The sequence below is a fragment of the Egretta garzetta genome, unplaced genomic scaffold, assembly GCF_000687185.1.
Source record: "Egretta garzetta isolate BGI_Z169 unplaced genomic scaffold, ASM68718v1 scaffold15, whole genome shotgun sequence".
NCBI lineage: Eukaryota > Metazoa > Chordata > Aves > Pelecaniformes > Ardeidae > Egretta > Egretta garzetta.
The window spans coordinates 4,954,172-4,973,078 of NW_009259798.1; the positions used below are offsets into that span (position 1 = coordinate 4,954,172).

The 18,907-nt window shown below is 38.9% G+C and overlaps 1 protein-coding gene across 1 annotated transcript in view; it reads left to right on the top strand.

Moving 5' to 3' along the window:
• MYCN (MYCN proto-oncogene, bHLH transcription factor) overlaps positions 1 to 1,423 on the top strand; it is a 2,422-nt gene extending 999 nt beyond the window's left edge. The window contains exons 2-3 of the mRNA XM_035895334.1: positions 204 to 282; positions 825 to 1,423. Of these exons, the coding sequence (XP_035751227.1) occupies positions 204 to 282; positions 825 to 1,423 (678 nt within the window). The remainder of the gene's footprint in view (positions 1 to 203; positions 283 to 824) is intronic.
• The last annotated feature ends 17,484 nt before the right edge of the window (positions 1,424 to 18,907 follow it).

Genomic DNA, 18,907 nt, shown 5'->3' on the forward strand with positions numbered 1-18,907 from the left:
ACCCTGGGGACGGGGCTGGAGGGGGGTGACTGTGCGTGCCCTTAGGCGTGATTTGGGAAGGCTGGAGGAGGCTGGAGACCCCTCCGAGTGGCGCTTGCCCTGACAGAACCTAAAGGGCCTAGAAACATCTCCTGCCCGTGCCTGCAGAGAAGTCCACTTGGGCTGAAAGTTGGTTTTGTGTGTGTAGCTGGGCTGGTTCATAGGACCATCGCCATAAACCTGGTGATCTGCTCCGGGTTTCGAAGCCTGCTGTCCCTTTAATGTCTGGTTTGACAGCGTTGGGTGAGGAAGCACTTCCAACAGCTGTCTTCTTGGCAGAGCACCAAGCGCCGGCTTAAAGGGTCCCCGGCTGGAGCAGCTTCACCTTCTGCCTCAGAACAAACCCAGCGATTGTTTCGCTTTCCGGCTGCTTTTCTACCAAGCGAGGGCTGTGTTGTGGCACTGTGCATGCCTTTTGTACCGCAGCTCTACGATTCCATTCAAAAGACGTACATTCTGTCTCTCAGCTCTTCCCTGCCTCTGCAATTATGTGGGTGGTAGCCCCGCTTTGATTGAAAATTGGAAGAGTTTTTTAAAAAAAGCTCATTAAACTTATTAAACTTTCAGAAATCACTGTTCTTCAGTCATTTCATGTATATTACATACTTTTCCAGATCTATATCTTGACTACAGATGGTGGGCACACCCTATTTCTGCCATAAGTTATTTCATTGCTGCTTTTACTGTACATATTTTATCAATAAATACATCAGGGTTGATGCTTGTCCGGAGTATTTTCTGTGAGAATAACGTCCATTTTATTTTCCATTTTCTATTGCCACAAGATGATGAAGATGAGGAAGAAGAGGATGAAGAAGAAGAAATAGATGTTGTGACAGTGGAGAAAAGACGCTCCTCCTCCAACAAGGCTGTTACCACCCTTACTATTACAGTGCGTCCTAAAAATGCCGCTTTTCCGTCAGTCAGGACACAGCAGAATGAACTGATTTTAAAGCGCTGCGCACCAATTCACCAGCAGCATAATTATGCCGCTCCTTCTCCATACATGGAGAGTGAAGATGCTCCACCGCAGAAAAAGTTAAAAACCGAGGTGCCCCGTCCAGTAAAACCCACGATCCAACCAAAGTCTAAGAGTTCAAGTCCTCGAAACTCTGATTCAGAGGATAGCGAACGTCGACGCAACCATAATATCCTGGAGCGTCAACGGCGTAATGATCTACGGTCAAGTTTCCTCACACTAAGGGACCATGTTCCAGAACTGGTTAAAAATGAAAAAGCTGCAAAAGTTGTGATCTTGAAAAAAGCCACTGAATATGTTCATTCCCTTCAGGCAGAAGAGCAGAAGCTATTGCTAGAAAAGGAAAAATTGCAAGCCAGACAACAACAATTGCTAAAGAAAATAGAATACAAGCGGACTTGCTAAACTTTTGTTTTGTTTTGTTTTGTTTTGGCTGACCAGGACAGTCATTGCCACTTTGCACATTTTTGATTCTTTAAAAAAAATTGTGTTTTTTGACGTTAAGAATGTTGGTTTTACTTTCAATCCAGTCCCTGAAGTAATTGACAAACTCTATTATCCGGGTACGGAGCAAATGGATGCTCTTGCAAGGAGTTTTTTGCAAGACTACCAAACAACAATGGACTGCCTTTGTTTTTCTTAAGAACTGTAGATGGTGGGGATTTTTTTTTTTTCTAAATTGTTGTGAGCATTTGGAGCTGCTGATGACATCTAGTTGAGTTTTAAAATGTTCATTCCTAAGTTTTATGGTGCTTATGTTCTAACAGATGTTACTTTAGGGGTTGGCATTTTGTACCCCTGTGGGAATTTTCTGTAAATACCATCTACACACTTGCCTTTTGTACATGTCTTGGGTTATGAGAGGTGGCTTTTGCTACCAGTATTAGACTGGAAGTTCATACCTAAGTACTGTAATACCTCAATGTTTGAGGAGCATGTTTTTGTATACAAATATATTGTTAATCTCTGTTATGTACTGTACTAATTCTTACATTGCCTGTATACTTTAGTATGATGCTGATACATAACTAAATTTGATACTTATATTTTCGTATGAAAATGAGTTGTGAAAGTTTTGAGTAGATATTACTTTATCACTTTTTTGAACTAAGAAACTTTTGTAAAGAAATTTACTATATATGCCTTTTCCTAGCCTGTTTCTTCCAGTTAATGTATTTGTTAATGTTTGGTGCATAGAACTGGGTAACTGCAAAGTTCTGTGTTTCATTTCTTCCAACGATGTACATTTAGTGCTGCGTCTTATAGCACTTTGAAATACCTCATGTTTATGAAAATAAATAGCAATTACATGATGTGCCATTTACTATTTTTCTTTTAAATGAAGTTCTTTTAAATAAAATCTTTAACTTTGCGATGTTCATGAAATACAAAACTATAGGTGGACGCTCTATGAAAAGTTGGCTAGGCAGGATGTTTCCATATCTGGTTAAAAAGCAATTGTAGTAAGAATAATTTTCCTATTTTTTTCATACTTCAGACGTCTCTTGTGATGTTTGGACCATCCTAGGGGACTGAACATACCACAGTTAATGGAAAGACTCCTGTGTCCTGTGAAGACTTCTGGAATATCCACTTTACACAGAGAATTGTGAGGGATCAGAAACACAGCTAGCATGCTTCTGCTGAGGGACTGGCCTTGTGTTAGACAGGTGGAGAAGTAAATGATGGAGGTAGGCTAGCATGCTTCTGCTGAGGGACTGGCCTTGGTATGTTAGACAGGTGGAGAAGTAAATGATGGAGGTACACTTGCTACGCCACAGCAAATGAGGTATTTGTAGTAAGCGAAGATCTTCCTTGAATGCAGTTCTTGTTTGCATTACAAAAGGCTTATTCTTAAAGCGGTCCATCGTTGCATAGGAGAATTAATGTTTGCGTTTGTAGCTGAAGATCCTATTTGTTACTACTTGCGCTACGTTAGTAAAATTAAAAATCCCGGGGAAGATACAGACCTGTGAAGCATGCATCAAATGAACAATGAAACTTGGCAGGTGGCTGTCTCAAGAGGCGTGGTGGCATTTGGTGTGACAGGAGCAAGATGTGTAAGTCTGTGAAATGTGTTTGGTCATTTTGGTAAGCTTGTTGAGACAGAGGAGTTGTTTTATTTTCTAGTCTGTACAGGTATTTCTGACATTGTCTTTCCCCATGCTGAACCAGAAAAAAAAGGTATGGATTAATGGCCTAATGGCCAGTAAGTAGTTTAAGGATCAACTTGCAAGGAGCTAGTCTGGGACATCTGCCCCTACTTTAACCACAAAGGAAGTAGCTTGCTTGCTGACGAAGGTACAGAACATCTTATGTTTGCCATGAGGTAATAGAGAGTAACAGCAGTATGTGGGCAAAATCGCCACAGTAATGGCTGTACCATACGTCCGTGCCCTACTGTAGCTTGTTGGTGTACCGATAACCTGGGCATTCTTGGGCCTCAGCCAGCTTCTGTACCAAGAACATTGGGAATTGTAGTTAGTAACATTTCAGTCCCGTAAATCCAGATCCTCAACATGCACAAATTGGTACAACGGTGTTTGGATTCAGCTAGGCCTACACAAGTTAGGCTGTTTGAAGATTTGGCCTGAATAGGCTTAGTATCTTCTAAATTCATACTTGAGGACCACAATCATTCCATAAATAGAATCCTTGTTTTCATTCCCTTGATGTGGATTTTATCATGCTTCCACTTTCCCAGTACAGTGAAAAAACAGTAAAAGACAAATCTTATGCAGAGACAATTGGTGTGGATAATCACAGGGTACATTTAATTTTACTAGCTACAGCAAACTAACTTATTTTCAAGCCCCATTTTCTCAGCAATTTTTGTTTAACTGCTGTTGTACTGTTTTCAGACAAGGTACGAGTCACTTGAGTCTTCTTGAAGAAGAAAAGCTTTTCAAACATCCATTTCTAACTTGTGCCTGCTTGACTTCCAACAAGGGCTTCATAACATGAGTTTACAGTTAGACTTAGTATAACTTTAAAAAAAAAAAAAGTTACAGCCGTATACTGGCCAAATACTTTCCTAGCAGATGGAAATCATATTCTGAACAAATAAATCACAGAACGATCTGTCACTGTCTCTTTACAGTGTAGGAATGTACTGTATAAGGATTGAACAGGCAAAACTGAACAGATTCCCTTCCCTTCCCTTCCCTTCCCTTCCCTTCCCTTCCCTTCCCTTCCCAGAACATCTGGTCCAAATCCTCCACTCAGAGCAGGGCCAAATCCAGGTTGCTCAGGGTCACACGCAGCCAAGGTTTGAACATCTTCAAGATGGAGATTCCATAGCCTCTCCAGACAACGCATTTCAATTTTTGACTGCCATGCCTGATACAACTTTTCCTTCTATGTATTTGCAATTTTCCTTGTTGCAACCCGTGTCCATTGCCTTCTGTCTTTTTGTGTTTAACTTCCCAGAAGAGTCTGGCTCCACCCTTTCCGTAACCTCCCATTAGGTAGTTGAAGACAGCAATTACTTCTCCTTTCTCTTCTTGAGACAACCCAGTTCTGTCTTGTATTGTTGTGGTATCCAAGCATTTAGAGTATAATAAAGGTGTCAAATACTTAGATTTGTTTGGATATTCAACACAAATCCCATCTGAAAGCCTCTTTTTCAGCGTGGGAGTCTTGGCCTGATCCTTTTGAATTCAGCGATAAATGTCCAAGTGGTGTCAGTGGAGATGGAATCTGGCCCCATATGGTTCAGAAATGCTCCCATATACTGTACTGTTTGCTGCTAGATGCTGTACTACCAGTACTTTGGGTTTGTCTTTTTTTTTCTTCTTCTTTTAAATAACTTTCAGGACTTAATAGGTTTGTTTTCATATTGCTGCTGTAGGGAGCAAGTAGTCAAGGACAAATGTTTTTGTAAACAAAAATCTCAGTTGTAGGGTGTTATTAAGTTACAATTGTTAAATAGAAGATAGTGGGTTTCGATTCTTTTGTATTTACACAATAAAAAGAATTGAGAGGTATAGGAAAAATAGCTTTTGAAAAGAAGAGGTAAACAACTCATTTAGTAGCATTTTCTGAAGAATAAGTACCCAGAAGGGTACATAGAGAAGGACACAGAGACATAGCAACAACAGCAACAAAACATCCTTCTGCTTGCATATCTGGAGTGAAGAGTCCAGAAGGACTCAGTCAAGTAATGAATAGAGACACTATTCCTTTTTTTTAATATACATCCCTACATTTGCATAACAAATCCGAGCATATCTACCCGGAGAATCTGTTAGAAAATGTGGTAAGTACCTGATAACTGCTTATTAAAAAGCAGTTATTGCCAATTCCTGAAGGGAAAGCTGAATTAGATTGACCTCAATCTTATCTGATCTGCTAGAAAAACTCCTAAGTTCTTTTTCGTACAAGACAGTATCTGCTGATGGAATCAGATGGTTCCTCCCAAATCACTTATCCCAGAGGATGGTCTCCTTCCACTTTTCTGCTTATTTTCTTAAGAATACCACTAAGAACGCAAGGGACTTGAAACAGCAAAATGAAATGATTCCTCCATAAACCAGTATAAGTAAAACACCAGCGGGAGAGCTTAAAAAGGTGAAGCGTGTTAATGATGTCATTACCACTAGGTCACCTGTTGCCATGAGTGTGAAGGAAAGTGCATTTCTCAAACCCCAAGCTGCTGTTATAGCAACTTATCACCAGGTCTTGGCAGGGTTGCTTGAGATTTCATGATGTGTATAATTTGCAGAGGGCACATTTGCTCCTGGTAAGTATACTGATAAACCAAGCTAGGATAAAATGACTTTAAAAGAATCCCATTCTTAAACCTGAATTTCCTGGATTGTGGCTGGTTTAAATCAGAAGATTTCATTCTACTTAAAGTTTTAAGTTCGAGATCATGAATTTAATTACTTCTTTATGAACCTGTTGTTTGTCACACTCTTGGCATATGCTTCATGATTTATATCCTTTCTTTTCCTCGTCTCAATTTCCCCTTTCCTTCTCTTCCTTCCCCTTCCCCTTTCTCTTGGCCTTTGTACCTAAACTACATGCGATGTGTCTTCTCTCAGGACCCCAAAGCCATCAAACTGAAGGGGGTTTGAGGTGTCACAACGACCCCTTTAAAGTAAGCAGGGATCTCAGTAGAAACACAAGATACACAGCACTTTCAGAAATCTCACAGGAAAGTAGTGGTGCAAAACATGGAAGAGAAGCTGACTGCAGGGCCAGCATGGAGTGTTTTGCCACTGCACTTCTGGCTACTACTGGAGCATTGATAAGCCAAGGACCAGCTTGCCTCAGCAATTGCCTGAATTCAGAGCCCCTGCTCTGTGCCCAGAGAAGCTTCCACTTCTGCTGGGCTGCCTTTTCCAATCTGCTACCATAACCCTGGGTTTTGCTGCCTCTCTGCTTGTGCTGACCCTGCAAGGAGGCTTGGCCCCAGTGAAACAGGCATTTTGCTGTTAGGTCGCATGAGGTGATAAATTCCCCTGCCTGCAGATCTGTGATTTGCATCCAGCTCTGTGCCCTCACCAGCCACATCCTTCTTTCAACGACATTAGTTATATACCTGTTTGAGCAACAGTCAGCTCAGAGAAGATAAAATGAATTCTTGATCCCTGAGCTGTGAAGATTCCTTGTATGTATGCTGTATGTATAGATTAACATACGTGCTGCATGCGCACAAGGGTTTCTGTATGTGTTGATTCATGAACCCTCCTAACTAAAGCTAAGCGTGTATTTCAACAAAGTAACCAGACTGTCCACTTGGTCCTTTGAAGAAAAAGCAAAAAAAAAGGTGTTTTATTTCCCGTATTTATGATCACAATATGACACACCTAAATAATGCAGAAATTAAAAACAAAAATGTACCTACAAAGTAAGTACAATTAATGGCAAGTATTTCTTAACTCCATGATGAAATGGATGGGTGTGTAGACTTATCAGACCTAAAATTCACCAGACTTATAACTGAATTATGACCTATTTGTTACTGAACTCTGAACTGTTGAGTCACATTTTGTATGCATAATCGTTAGGCTCCATATGTACCATACAGCTGCACTATTTGTGAGCTATATCATTTGCTATGATATAGTTCTCCATCTGACATTGTTTAGATAAGTGGAGACATTTTCACTTTACGGTAAAACAAGTTTATTTCTTTTTTCTTACCCTGTGCTCCCGATTTCCCAACCTCATTTGTCTGCTTTAAGTATTTACTGCTTTCTATCTTCTATACTGCATGCATTTACGGAGACGAACTGCCTTCGATGCTATCTGTCTAAAGCTGAGGTTAGATTGCGTGTCTGTGAGTTGCTATATCAATCATTATAAAATTATGACAAGAGTCCTGTTGTCCAAAAGAACAGTGTCTAACAGCTAAATACAGTGTAGTTTTACATTACAGTTAGAATGAATCATGCTTTCCACATCTGTTTAGTTATACCTTCTAATCTGCAAGCATTACAAGCATTACACAGTTTCAAGCACCTAGCTGCTTAGCTTCCTAATTCTCCTTTTGCAGTCACCAGAGAGACACAGGCTCTCCCCAGAGGACAGTTTGGAGCATCTACATTGGGCTTTTACTGGAACCGGCCCAAATACTGCTCTGTACCTTAGAGAAAGAGGGATGACAATGTGAAAGGGGCAATACAAGAAATATGTTAAGGATTTCTTTATTGCTGCTGGGTACCATCAACAAGTTGCTTGATCTTATTTAACAGATGAAATTTAAAGCAACGACTTGGAGAAAACTGCAGGTTAATGGATTTGCTTCTTAGAATAAAACAGTGGATGGATGTAGGAAATATAGTTAATTTAATTTGCATAGTCATTTTAGTTGCAATTAAACAAAATATTTCAATGGCACTTATCTCCATTTTTCTTCCTAACACCATCAAAAATAAGTACTTAGTGGTTTAGCATTCAAAGGTTTCACTTCCTCATACAACAAAGTAGTGTATATGTGTAACAAATTAGAATATTTTATGGACTCATATTTTTAGTATCTGTATACAAATAGCTTTTTTCTTGTGCAACGCATGGCAATTACATTTAGGCATAACCTTGTTTCCACAGTATGACATAGACATAATAATGACTACATTGTAATTAATATTGTAATCAATTTAATTTTAATTTTACTCAATATTGCAATTCATGATGTAAGAGATGACGGAACTATCCAATATCTTATACAGAGTTCAGTGGTCGCTAGTAGCTGGGAATTCTCATAAAACATTTTTAAAAGCACTTAGATAATTTCTTTCTTTTAAATTCCTAAGAACAGTCATAAAATATTGTTATGAATTTGCTTTTTAGTCTAGAAATTATGTCTGTCTTCTAAAACTGTCACTAGGTTGGGCACTTTATTATTATTTTTGGAGAAAATGTTTGGAAAAGAACAATGTCCAAGAAAGGAAATTGCACTGTCTTTGATATTCACATCCTTGGAGTTACATACCAGTGTCTTTAAGGTAGAAATTAATCTGTAGACTGTGGAGGGGATTGTGAGATAAATGTTGATTCAGTATGAGGAATGTGAAGGAAAAAAAAATTTAAAAAAAGACCCATGTGCAAATGAGAAAGACTTCATTATTTTCCCCACAAATGTAAAGTAACTAATCATGCAAACAAGAGGATGAAACCAGACCTGACAGCCAGTGGCGATGCTTGAGTGTATTGGTTGGAAGGGACCTCTAAAAGTCATCTAGTTCAACCCTCCTGCAATGAGCAGGGACATCTCCAACTCGATCAGGTTGCTCAGAGGCCCGTCCAACCTGACCTTGAGTGTTTCCAGGGATGGGACATCCACTACCTCTCTGGGCAACCCGTTCCAGTGTTTCACCACCCTCACTGTAAAATATTTTTTCCTTATGCCTAGTCTGAATCTACCCTCTTTTAGTTTAAAACCATTACCCCTTGTCCTATTGCAAGAGGTCCTACTAAAAAGTTTGTCCTCATCTTTCTTATAAGTCCCCTTTAACTACTTAAAGTCTGCAATAAGGTTTCCCTGGAGCCAACAAGGTCTCCCCATGAAGAATCCCGTCCCCCAGGTGTGTCAACTGCACCACTCAGCTTGGTGTTGTCCCCAAAGTTACTGTCCTAGCAAGCAGCACATGCAATTTCTGTATTTTTTGTGGCAGGCATCATACAGTCTTTCTGCCCATCGGCTATTCCCAGCTGTAACGTGGAGAGACCCATACGGTGTTAATGTCCTAGATGCGATCAGAGCATGTCTACAGGATTTCGCACTACTGGTGAGATGAGCATTTGCTGTCTCCGTTCAAGAATATCATGAAGCTTTGGCTTCCACTAAGTAAGTCTCTGAGCAGTTCATTATGTTCAGAGCTTCAGCAGTATTTTGGTCACTTTACAAATGCGATCAGTGAAAAGTCAGGAGCCTCTGGAGGTAGTAGCTGTTGAAGATAGGATCGAGAAAGTCACAAATATATAAACATAAACATAAATGTGACAGCATGTAATACTCAAATCTACGAAGTTTCCTAACACCAAATGGTTTGGATAAATGTTTGTCCTGTGAAACTAAAAGGAGTTTAGGCACCTGTGCACCATCTGTGAATTTGGTCCTAAAGAACTAGAAAATAATATTTAGATTCAGGTGTCCAAACAGCTTATCCCTGAAAGTAGCAATGCTTTTTTATTTTTTATTTTTAAAGAGAAGTTTAGAGGCTCATCTTTGATAGTCCTTCACTCTAAGAAATTGGGAATATGTTTGGTTGGTCCCTTTTGAATTGCATGTACTCTTAAGTAAGATAAAATTCTTCGTGTAAAACAAAAACTAACAGGGATGCACACAAACTCAGTTTTATTTAGAAACCTGGTCATCAAAAATGTACTATAAACTGTGTTTCTGAGGGCTTTTTGTTTCTCATTTTTTCCTATAGTTTTGGTCAGGGTTCCCAGGTCACATCCTCAGTAATTATGATTAGAAACATTTCTCTAAAAGGTCTACTTCAGGCCAAATAAGCCTGAGTAAATGACAGCATGTTTCAACTCCAATGTATTTTTATTTCTTGCATGAGTGGAATAGGAACATAGGTGTACAAGATAACATTGGATGTATCATAGTGTTGTGAACCCATATATTTACGAACACTTCTTTCAAACATACATTACCGTTGCTAATGAAGCTGTGTAATGATGTAATGTACTCCAATATTTTCTATTATCTTCAGCCTTTAGACATTTTTATGCTGATCTGATTCATTACTTCTTGTCTTTCCTTTTTCCTCCCTCAGCTAAGTAGCCATGCAGGAGGCAAGGGGATTTATCTGACCAGATACCAACTCTTTTTTGTCAATAAAGAAAAGTGGTATTTTTAATGCACAATTAATTTCATCCTTAAACAAACATTTAAAATAACACAGATTAATCTTACCCTAGAAGTACTCATTTTTCTGTGTTGATTACAGAGAAGCCTTGGGTGACCATATGCATGAATCAACATTGTAGGTGTCTAACGTGGGGTTCAGCTTGAGAGACCTAAATCTGGATGTCTGTTTGCAGATATCTAACTGAAAGCTTGGTATCTAGGTCCTATCATAGTCAGCGGAGTCTGGAGAGTGATTCAGTGTAGGTGCCTACTTTAGGATGAACTGAATTAGTTCTCTAGGTTCAGTACACTGTATTGATTAGCTCTCCATTAACTATAAAAGGAACTCCAGGTCTATAGTGAACATGTAAACATCTATGCATTAACAGCTAATTTCAGTGCCTTAAATTACAGGTTGAGTCCTACTACTCCTGTCTTCCACTCGTCTTATTTCACTTATACCTTAAAGGTTTTTCTTGAACTAGTCAAGTAACCTTACACCCAGTTCCCTCTAGTTCATCTTTTCTGCAACACTCATATTCTTTTTGCTTTGTCTATAATAGTATCTCCACAACTTTAGCATCTTTGGAATTCTTTCATCCTCTCACATGTCCTGCTTATTATCAACGTATAGCAATATTCATCATTGCCAGAAAATTGATGGCATTACTGATAAAATTTCCTAAAACATCTCTCATGTTACCATATTGCATGGTGGGCAGGGCCTTATTTTCTCCTTCTTACACCTACACAATGCTCATTTATGGGGCATGTTGATACATTTCAGATGTTGGTATACTGACAACATTTTAAATTAAATGAAAGCACATAGTGCATTCTTTTCAATGTAAAAAAAACACTGGAGAAAACCAGAAAGTAGATGAACATTTAGAAAAATCACTATTAAATTTTACAGCAAGATATATTATTTGACCTTGTATAGTTCTATTTTGGTGTTTCCCTTTACTTGTTTCTATAGCCTTACTCCAGTATCCTTATAACTTTATTTCTCTGTTCCTTTAAAAAAATATTTCTTTTCACAGTGGTTTTCAATAACTCTTCCATGCCACCCTATGTCAATTCCTCCTTTCATTCAAACACTTAAATGAGTCACATCTTCTTTTTTGCTTTGCAGTCTCACCTTTCCTACTAGTTATATTATGTCTCAATGTAATTTTTTTTATTTAAGTCTGAAATACAGTATCGCTGCAGAACACTTGCTGAGTGGCTATAGGTCTGTTGACCTCAGTTAGGAGTGTCTAAAGTAAGAACTCAAGGCCTTCCAAAACTTCTAAATGAAAATTGTAGGGATGCCAAGTTAAATTGTGCTGTATTTTATATTCTTTCCCATTTTTTGAGTTCTTAATTTCTTACTGACATTTGTTTGTGAAAGACTACTTTATGAAAACAGAAGCATGCAGGAGAATAAAATAGGTAGAATAGTGAGTATTAATAATAGTTTCACTTCTGTCAGTAGTATGTTTTAAAGACTGAACGTTATTTTCTGGAGTAATTTAAGCATATGCACTGTTAACCTAGGAGCAGTTAAGTTATCATGGACTCCTTTGGCAAAGGAAATTATACCTTTCTTTTCTGCTGCAGGTGTTGACAATATGCAGTGCTTGGATGCTTTAGTTATGTAAGCACCAGTGAAAGTAAATAGCAATTAGAAGTGGTCAAGAGTAAAGCACTTGGCCATCTATCCTACTGAAAATTTTTTAAATTAACGTTTTTCCTCACTGTTAATAAAGAATGGCAATAAACCAAAACAAATCTTGGATGCCTATTTTATTTCTTATCAGAACTCTTTAGTTTTGAAATTTTAGGAATCAGTCTAGTAGCAAGTGTCAGAGTAAATACATACATTCTATACTGACCTGTGTCATTCTACAACTTTATAAGAGTGCCTTCAGCCTATAATGTGTGTATTATCACTTAAGTGTTTCCCCTAAAGAAGACTCGGCTTTTGAACACTTGAGAGCTTGGTCTTAGAAGTGTCAACTGAAATTCAAGCTGTATATGAAGAAACAGAAGGAACACAGAGATTAAATGACTTACCGTTAGTTTAAAAAAAGATTAGTAACTGGTGAGGGCTGCCTTCATATCACGTGGTCCTATTTGATGGCCTATGTACACGACAATGAAGCATACTTTTGTGAGAGGTTCTAACTAATAATGTCCTAATTAAACCCCAAACCTTGATGGTAGAAGTTCAGTGCACATTCATATTTTGCACTGGAACAGGGGTTCCTAAACTTACTTAATTTGTGCACGACCATACTGAAACAACATCCAACCAGATATATTTCCAAGGGGATGCATTCACCTTACTAGTGCTGCTGATGGGATGAGCACACAGTTTGGGAGTCCCAGAGAGGAGATCCAAGCTCACTCCAGAAGAGAAGTCCTTGATTTTTCTTTCATTGTCTGGGGAATAGTGACCCAAGAAGGGATTTTACTTGTGCATTTGTTCTGGTTGCCCAGCAAACTGAGCTGGTGAAAAAGCAGTGTAGCACCTTGGGAGTCAATGGCATTAGGACAGACTATGCCAGCTGAGGAGCTGGAGTTGAAATAAATTGAGGAACCTGATTAAAACTGTGCCATTGTATATGTGGAAAAGCATTTGAAGTCCTTCAGTCTTTCACTGTGACCACACGTAGATATGATTGTTAATGCCCTAAACTTCCTTAATCAAGATCTTAGTTTTAAAAATTGTTATTAAACATCTTTGCCCAAAGTATTTTTATATTTGATATACCACAAATGTCGCCTACATCTCAGCAAATATGCATTGTGATTAAAGGGTATAATCTCTCAAGAGAGGTTTATAATCGTTTTAATTACCCTGGACTTAATAAAAGGAGTTAAGGGATTTAATAAAAGGGCATTAAGAGATTGCCAAAGGGTTAAATATATATATTTTTATAAGAAAAATTGCAAAGCTTCTGTGGCTTTGAGGTGGGAAGGTGGGAAGGCTTAGTGGGAAAAGAGGAGGAGGTAAGCAAAAGTCAAGATGAGGATTAGTGTCAATTAAACTTCCCTTTGAACCTCCTAACTTGCATATGCAGAACCTGACACAGCTGAAAATATTTGCAATTTCCTGGGCCACACCGGACCAGAGAGGTTGGTATACAGCTCACTGACCTATGGAAAACTGCAAGGGACCGAAAAAAAGATATAAACCCAGCCAATTTCTTCTAGCTCAGCGCTAAGATATTTTAGCGCTAGTTCAGGGGAGAACATCTGGAGTGCATGAGGGAATTTTGAGAGTCAGTAGATTAATTTCTCAGGCCTCAAAGATTTTGTTTGGTTTTGATCTACCTTAGATCAAAACTAAACAAATTCTCTGCCCTAATCCTCATCCTTTGCTCTTAAGTTCCAGGTTAGCATAGAATTTAGTTTATTTCTAGTCTTCTGGAATATAATAAATGTAATTAGAGATGAGAAGATGAAAGTGAACTGACAATCTTCAGACAGGAAATTCTATAGCTCTTATGCAACAAGGCAAAATCCAACATATAAACACCTAGAATGTTGCCTCACTTCACCCTTACACTGAATCAAACCCAAAGCCTTATCCATAGAGATCAGATGGAGATCCAAATGTAGATACCTGAATATAAATTAGCATGAGTTCTCTTGAAGGTTTTGTTGGCTGGAAGTAAAATGAGTTCCTTAGGTTTTCCAGTTAGGGTTAACACACATTTATAATGTGTTTTCCATTTCCTAACACTACAGTCTTTCAATGCAGGGCTAAATCCTTTCTCCTGGTCATGGGTGTTCCTGCAAGCCTCAGGGATAGACATTCTGCACAAGGAGGCACAGAGGAGTGCCTTGGGGCTTACAATGTCTGTTTTCTTCTGTACAGCATCCTGGAGAGGGACAGGCTCCTTGGACAATTTTATATGACCACGTATAAGGTCTACATCTTATAACACTTTCCCCTTCCCTCTGTCCCAAGAGACCACACCTCTGGTGTGCAGAGAAACCTGGTGCTTAAGTCAGCAGTTGGAAATTAAATTTAAACACAAGAGAAGGCAAGAGAAGTGAATCTGTACCCACCTTTATCATTCAAAACACCAAGAAACCTTCAGATAAGTGGGACAATGTAATATTATTTAAAAAATCAAAGCCAACATCTGTTCATACATACCTGTGCATGTTTTTCTCTGCTTTCTTTCTTCCCACTTCCTTATTTATGACTGAAAGCTACAGAAACTGGGCCAAAGGCACTCATCTCCTTCTATATTGTGTAAAATGCATGGGGATGTTCTTTAAGTCTATACTAAGCAAGTGCTAAGTTTGAGAAAGACATTTTCTCCAGCACGAAGGCATGAGGATAGCTGGGAGAATTTCTATGATTAGCTCCTGATCTATGCTTTGATCAAAAGCGTAATTGTTTCCTCACTTTTCTGAGATGTGCTAGAACTGCAAAACAATCACCATTTAAAAATTATTTTTTGGCAAGCCGTGATTGGAGATGGCAAGAAAAATGGAGAGCAGAAAAAACAGTATATTTTAGATAACTGGTATGTTTAATCGAGTCTTGTAGCAGAAACAATCTAAAATGGAATTTTGAGAATTTTGAGCAGGTCCACGCAGCCACACTAGCTCGTTCTGAATTCCATGCGGTTGTAATTCAAACAAACACTACCGAGAAAAATATATGTATTATTCTGTTAATGAATGAAACCTAGAGGGTTTTAATGCTTCTGTTGAAAAGAGATTGATTCACTGCAGAGTAATTCAAGAAGGTTGTTTCTGCTCTTGGCAGAAACAAACAAACAAACAAATGTACAAACAAATAAATCCCTAGGCACCTAACCTGCAAAACAAAACAGCTTTTTTTTTTTTTTTTACACTGGAGCTTTCAATGAAAAGTAAAGCCAGCTTTTGCTTATTTTTTTTTTTCCTCTTTTTTTTTTTTCCCTTTGGCTAAGAGCTTAGGGCCTTTACAGTGGAAATAGAACATATTGATTGTAAACCTTCTGAGGAAGGAACTGTGTTTTCCTTTTACTGTGGACAGCACTCAGGTCTACTGAGTTTCCATGTCTCTTGAAAGCTTCTCCAGGTCTGTCTATGTTGCAAAAACTCATAAAATCTCAGTAATGTCTTTACACGGACAGGTTAAAGCTTTAAGCGGTGTTAGCATTTCATGTTCCATATCATCCAACTCCAGTTACCTTGTCTATCTTGGTTGCTGGTCGAAGCTGGGGCTGCGGTGCAGCAGCGGCTGATGTACATCTAACTGTTGGCTGACGTGGTTCCACCCTCCCTGGCAGCCAGTAGTTAGATGGTTTAAATTGCTGTGCAACCGCAGCTTAAATTATCTAACCTGGGTTAGGTAACCCAAGTTAAGAACACACCTTTCTTTGTGGTGTGTTTCAGCATGACTTTCATGTTGGTTTTATGTTTCCCACTAAAACAGAGATTGGTATGGAAAGCAAATGTACTCAGAGGAACACTACTGAGTTCCACCGGAGATTTAGCCTTTGGCTACAACAGGCACAGCCCTAACTCCTGAGAAAATTCCGTATACTCCCTGTGACTCATTTCTGCATACCTTGCTCAGGCAAAGCTTCCACTTAACTTAATAGGATATTTTTAAAAAGGGCCAGACTAGCAGTTACACAGGATATAGCTGTCAGATTGTCAGATCAAGAAAAGTTAGTTGGCTTTTGGAGTGTGTGGGGGGGAACTACACAGTGTTTTCATAGCATAGGCACTGGAAAATGTCCCTTTTAACAGTATTAGGGTTTTAAAAACCGTGTGTGTAAAAAGGCATGGGCCTTATTTTTAAGTTTTTTCATCATTCTGGTCCTGCTTTGTATAAAGCACTTAAGCCCATGCTGTATGTTAAATACATAGGCAGCACTATGAACTTAAATTTCATTTCATTACATTTAAGCACACGCTTAAGTGATTTGCTGGACTGAGGCCAGAATGCTTGCTGAATCAAACTGGAATACAGCAATGTCTGTTCCTCCCCCTTAAACAAACAAGCACTAAATGAAATACAATAAAATAACATTCCCAGAGAAATCTTGTGCCACAGAAAGAACTGCTGCATTGTTGTATTAGTAATTTGTCTAATGTTGGGTATCTGCACTGTTCATACAAGTGTAATGCAGTAGTAATTAGGTAAGCCTTACGATTTTATCCTTACGTTATATTGGGCATAGTCTTGTAGAGGAAGAAAGTAAAATGAAACTAAGTAAGAAAACAAAAGCTGGAAATGAAATCGCTTGACTAAAACTAAGTAATGATATTGCAGTCTTTACAGCAGCCGTGGAACCTTGAAAAAATCTGAATTCACTCCCCTCAGTGCAGGGTGTGCAACCCAGGACTTGTAAAGTGAGGCTTACCTTGCAGAGCTGCAGGTGCTTCATCAAGGCTAGGGAGTTAATGTCAGTTTCTGCTATAAACTGTAAAATGGGAATAATGCTAGTTATTGGATATTACAAGGGAAATGTGTTGATTTTTCAAACATGCTGAAAAATACCCCATCTGTTTTCTATTCTAAGTAAAACCAATTCAGTATATTTTGATTTTTATTGTGCTTTGTTACTAGGAACATTACATGTAATGTATTGACAAATGAGCCAGACTAAGAGAGTAGAGAGACTGTAAAAGAAGGAATAACAATTGGACAATAATAAAAATAATACCAAGTACCCGTGAACCAACCGGTGAAACATCAGGAATATTTTTGACTTCACTGGATTATGAATCACGACTTAAACCACAGTGAGCTGTTTCTTTGGGGAAGGCAGTTTTATTATTTTTCTCTGCCTAAATATGCAATGCACTGCAGGATTTACCAAAAATTTTTACATGTACATCCCCGTACCCAAGCAGAACAACATTTTTAGAGTCTTTCATACTAGGCTTTAGGCCTCCAGTAAACCTGTGATGCTCCACTAACTGCATTGGAGTTATGAGCACTCTTCCGCAGACAGGCTTCCTCGGTATTTCAGACTGTGAAATGCTCCACAAAGTTTTCTGCTCCCTGCTGTGCTGAGGTGAGCAGGTAAGGCAGAAGGACCAAGTGACTTGCGCAGAGCTACTGAAGAATAATGTCTCGTGGCTTCAAAGTAGAAGCTGTTGATTCCCAATCCTCTGCCCACACCTTCCCTCCTCCTCTCCTGTTGTCTTTCTTCCCCAATTTTCTTTCAAAGAAACAAAACAGCTTTTGAAAGCCTTCTTCAGATTATGACCCATCCTCAATTTTCTGCACTAAAGTTGCTAGTTTACCTGTAGTCTCTTCAATTGCTCATCTGAGATGTGAAGCCCAGATGTATTTCCATGGACTCGGCCCTGGATACACCAGCCTTGTTGTTTAGGTACAGAGAGTAGGATTGGGCCCTGACAGAAAGGTCTGTCTTACACTTTTTCAGAATTGCAAATTTTTTTTTATTTGTTTTAAACTTCTTAATCCCATTTCATTTTTCTTTCTCTTAGTAATGTTGTTATTGTACTATAAGTAATTAGACCTCTAGAAATTAAGAATGTAATTAGAAAAATTAAACAGGGAAAGACCAACTGAGCCTGTCTCAGTTCCCACTGAAGCCTACTGATTTAGCATTCGGATCTGTCAGATTATCTATGAGCTAGCAAGTGAAAGAGGCCCGGTGCACCAACGTTGGCAGTGGCCTGTGATTGTCCCCACTGCTACATGGTCAGCATGCACCCTGGCAGGGCTTTGACAAAACCAGTGGTCAGGGACAGCTGGAGATGAGCATGGGCCAGCGACACACTCCCTATAAGGAGGCTGGATGTGGCCTCCCAGTGCTGGAAGGTAGGGGGACACAGCTGTATCAACGCAAATAGCTATGTGTTAACTGTGTATGATACACCATGCTGTGCTAGTTCGACTTAGGTCCAGAGACAGCCCACTGAAATTATTGTAATAAATATAACCAATACATTTTCATGCCCTAATGGTCAAAGGGTCTTTCAATTTCCGTGTTTCAGTTACTTTTACAGCAACCAGACCCACCCAAATTTAGATGTCTCCCAACAGAGCTTTTGTTTTTATACGAAGTAACTGCATTAATCACTGCTCACGTTCATGTGTGGTGCCACAAGGAGTTTTTCCAAGGTCAAAGGATTTCTCCTGCTGTCCTGGCATTTGGACATTTACAAGTCATACAGAGCCAGGTACAAAATCCAGCCTCCAGTTTTGCCTCTCAGTTCTGTCTCTTGCTGCTGCCTCACTCCAGGACTTTCTTCCTCATTCTTTTTGGTTCTTTTACGCAACAGGAATGCGGCCAGACAAGGCTGTTACATCTTACCTTCTTTCTTACCTTTTTTTCAAAATTTGGTCTTGGATACAAAATGCACATATAGTCAGTGGATTACTTTCCTGATTGAAAGCTTCCCTGCAGTGACATGTGTACGGTATCTCTTCAGAACATTCCTAAGAGCATTACTACATTTTATAAATCATGATCATAATAAATATTCATTGCACATACATTATATCAAACCCAAAACTCTAGCCCTCATTTGGATCTTCATAGGACTACATATGACATATTATCAATAGCGATGACATATCCGGCATTTAGAGAGAT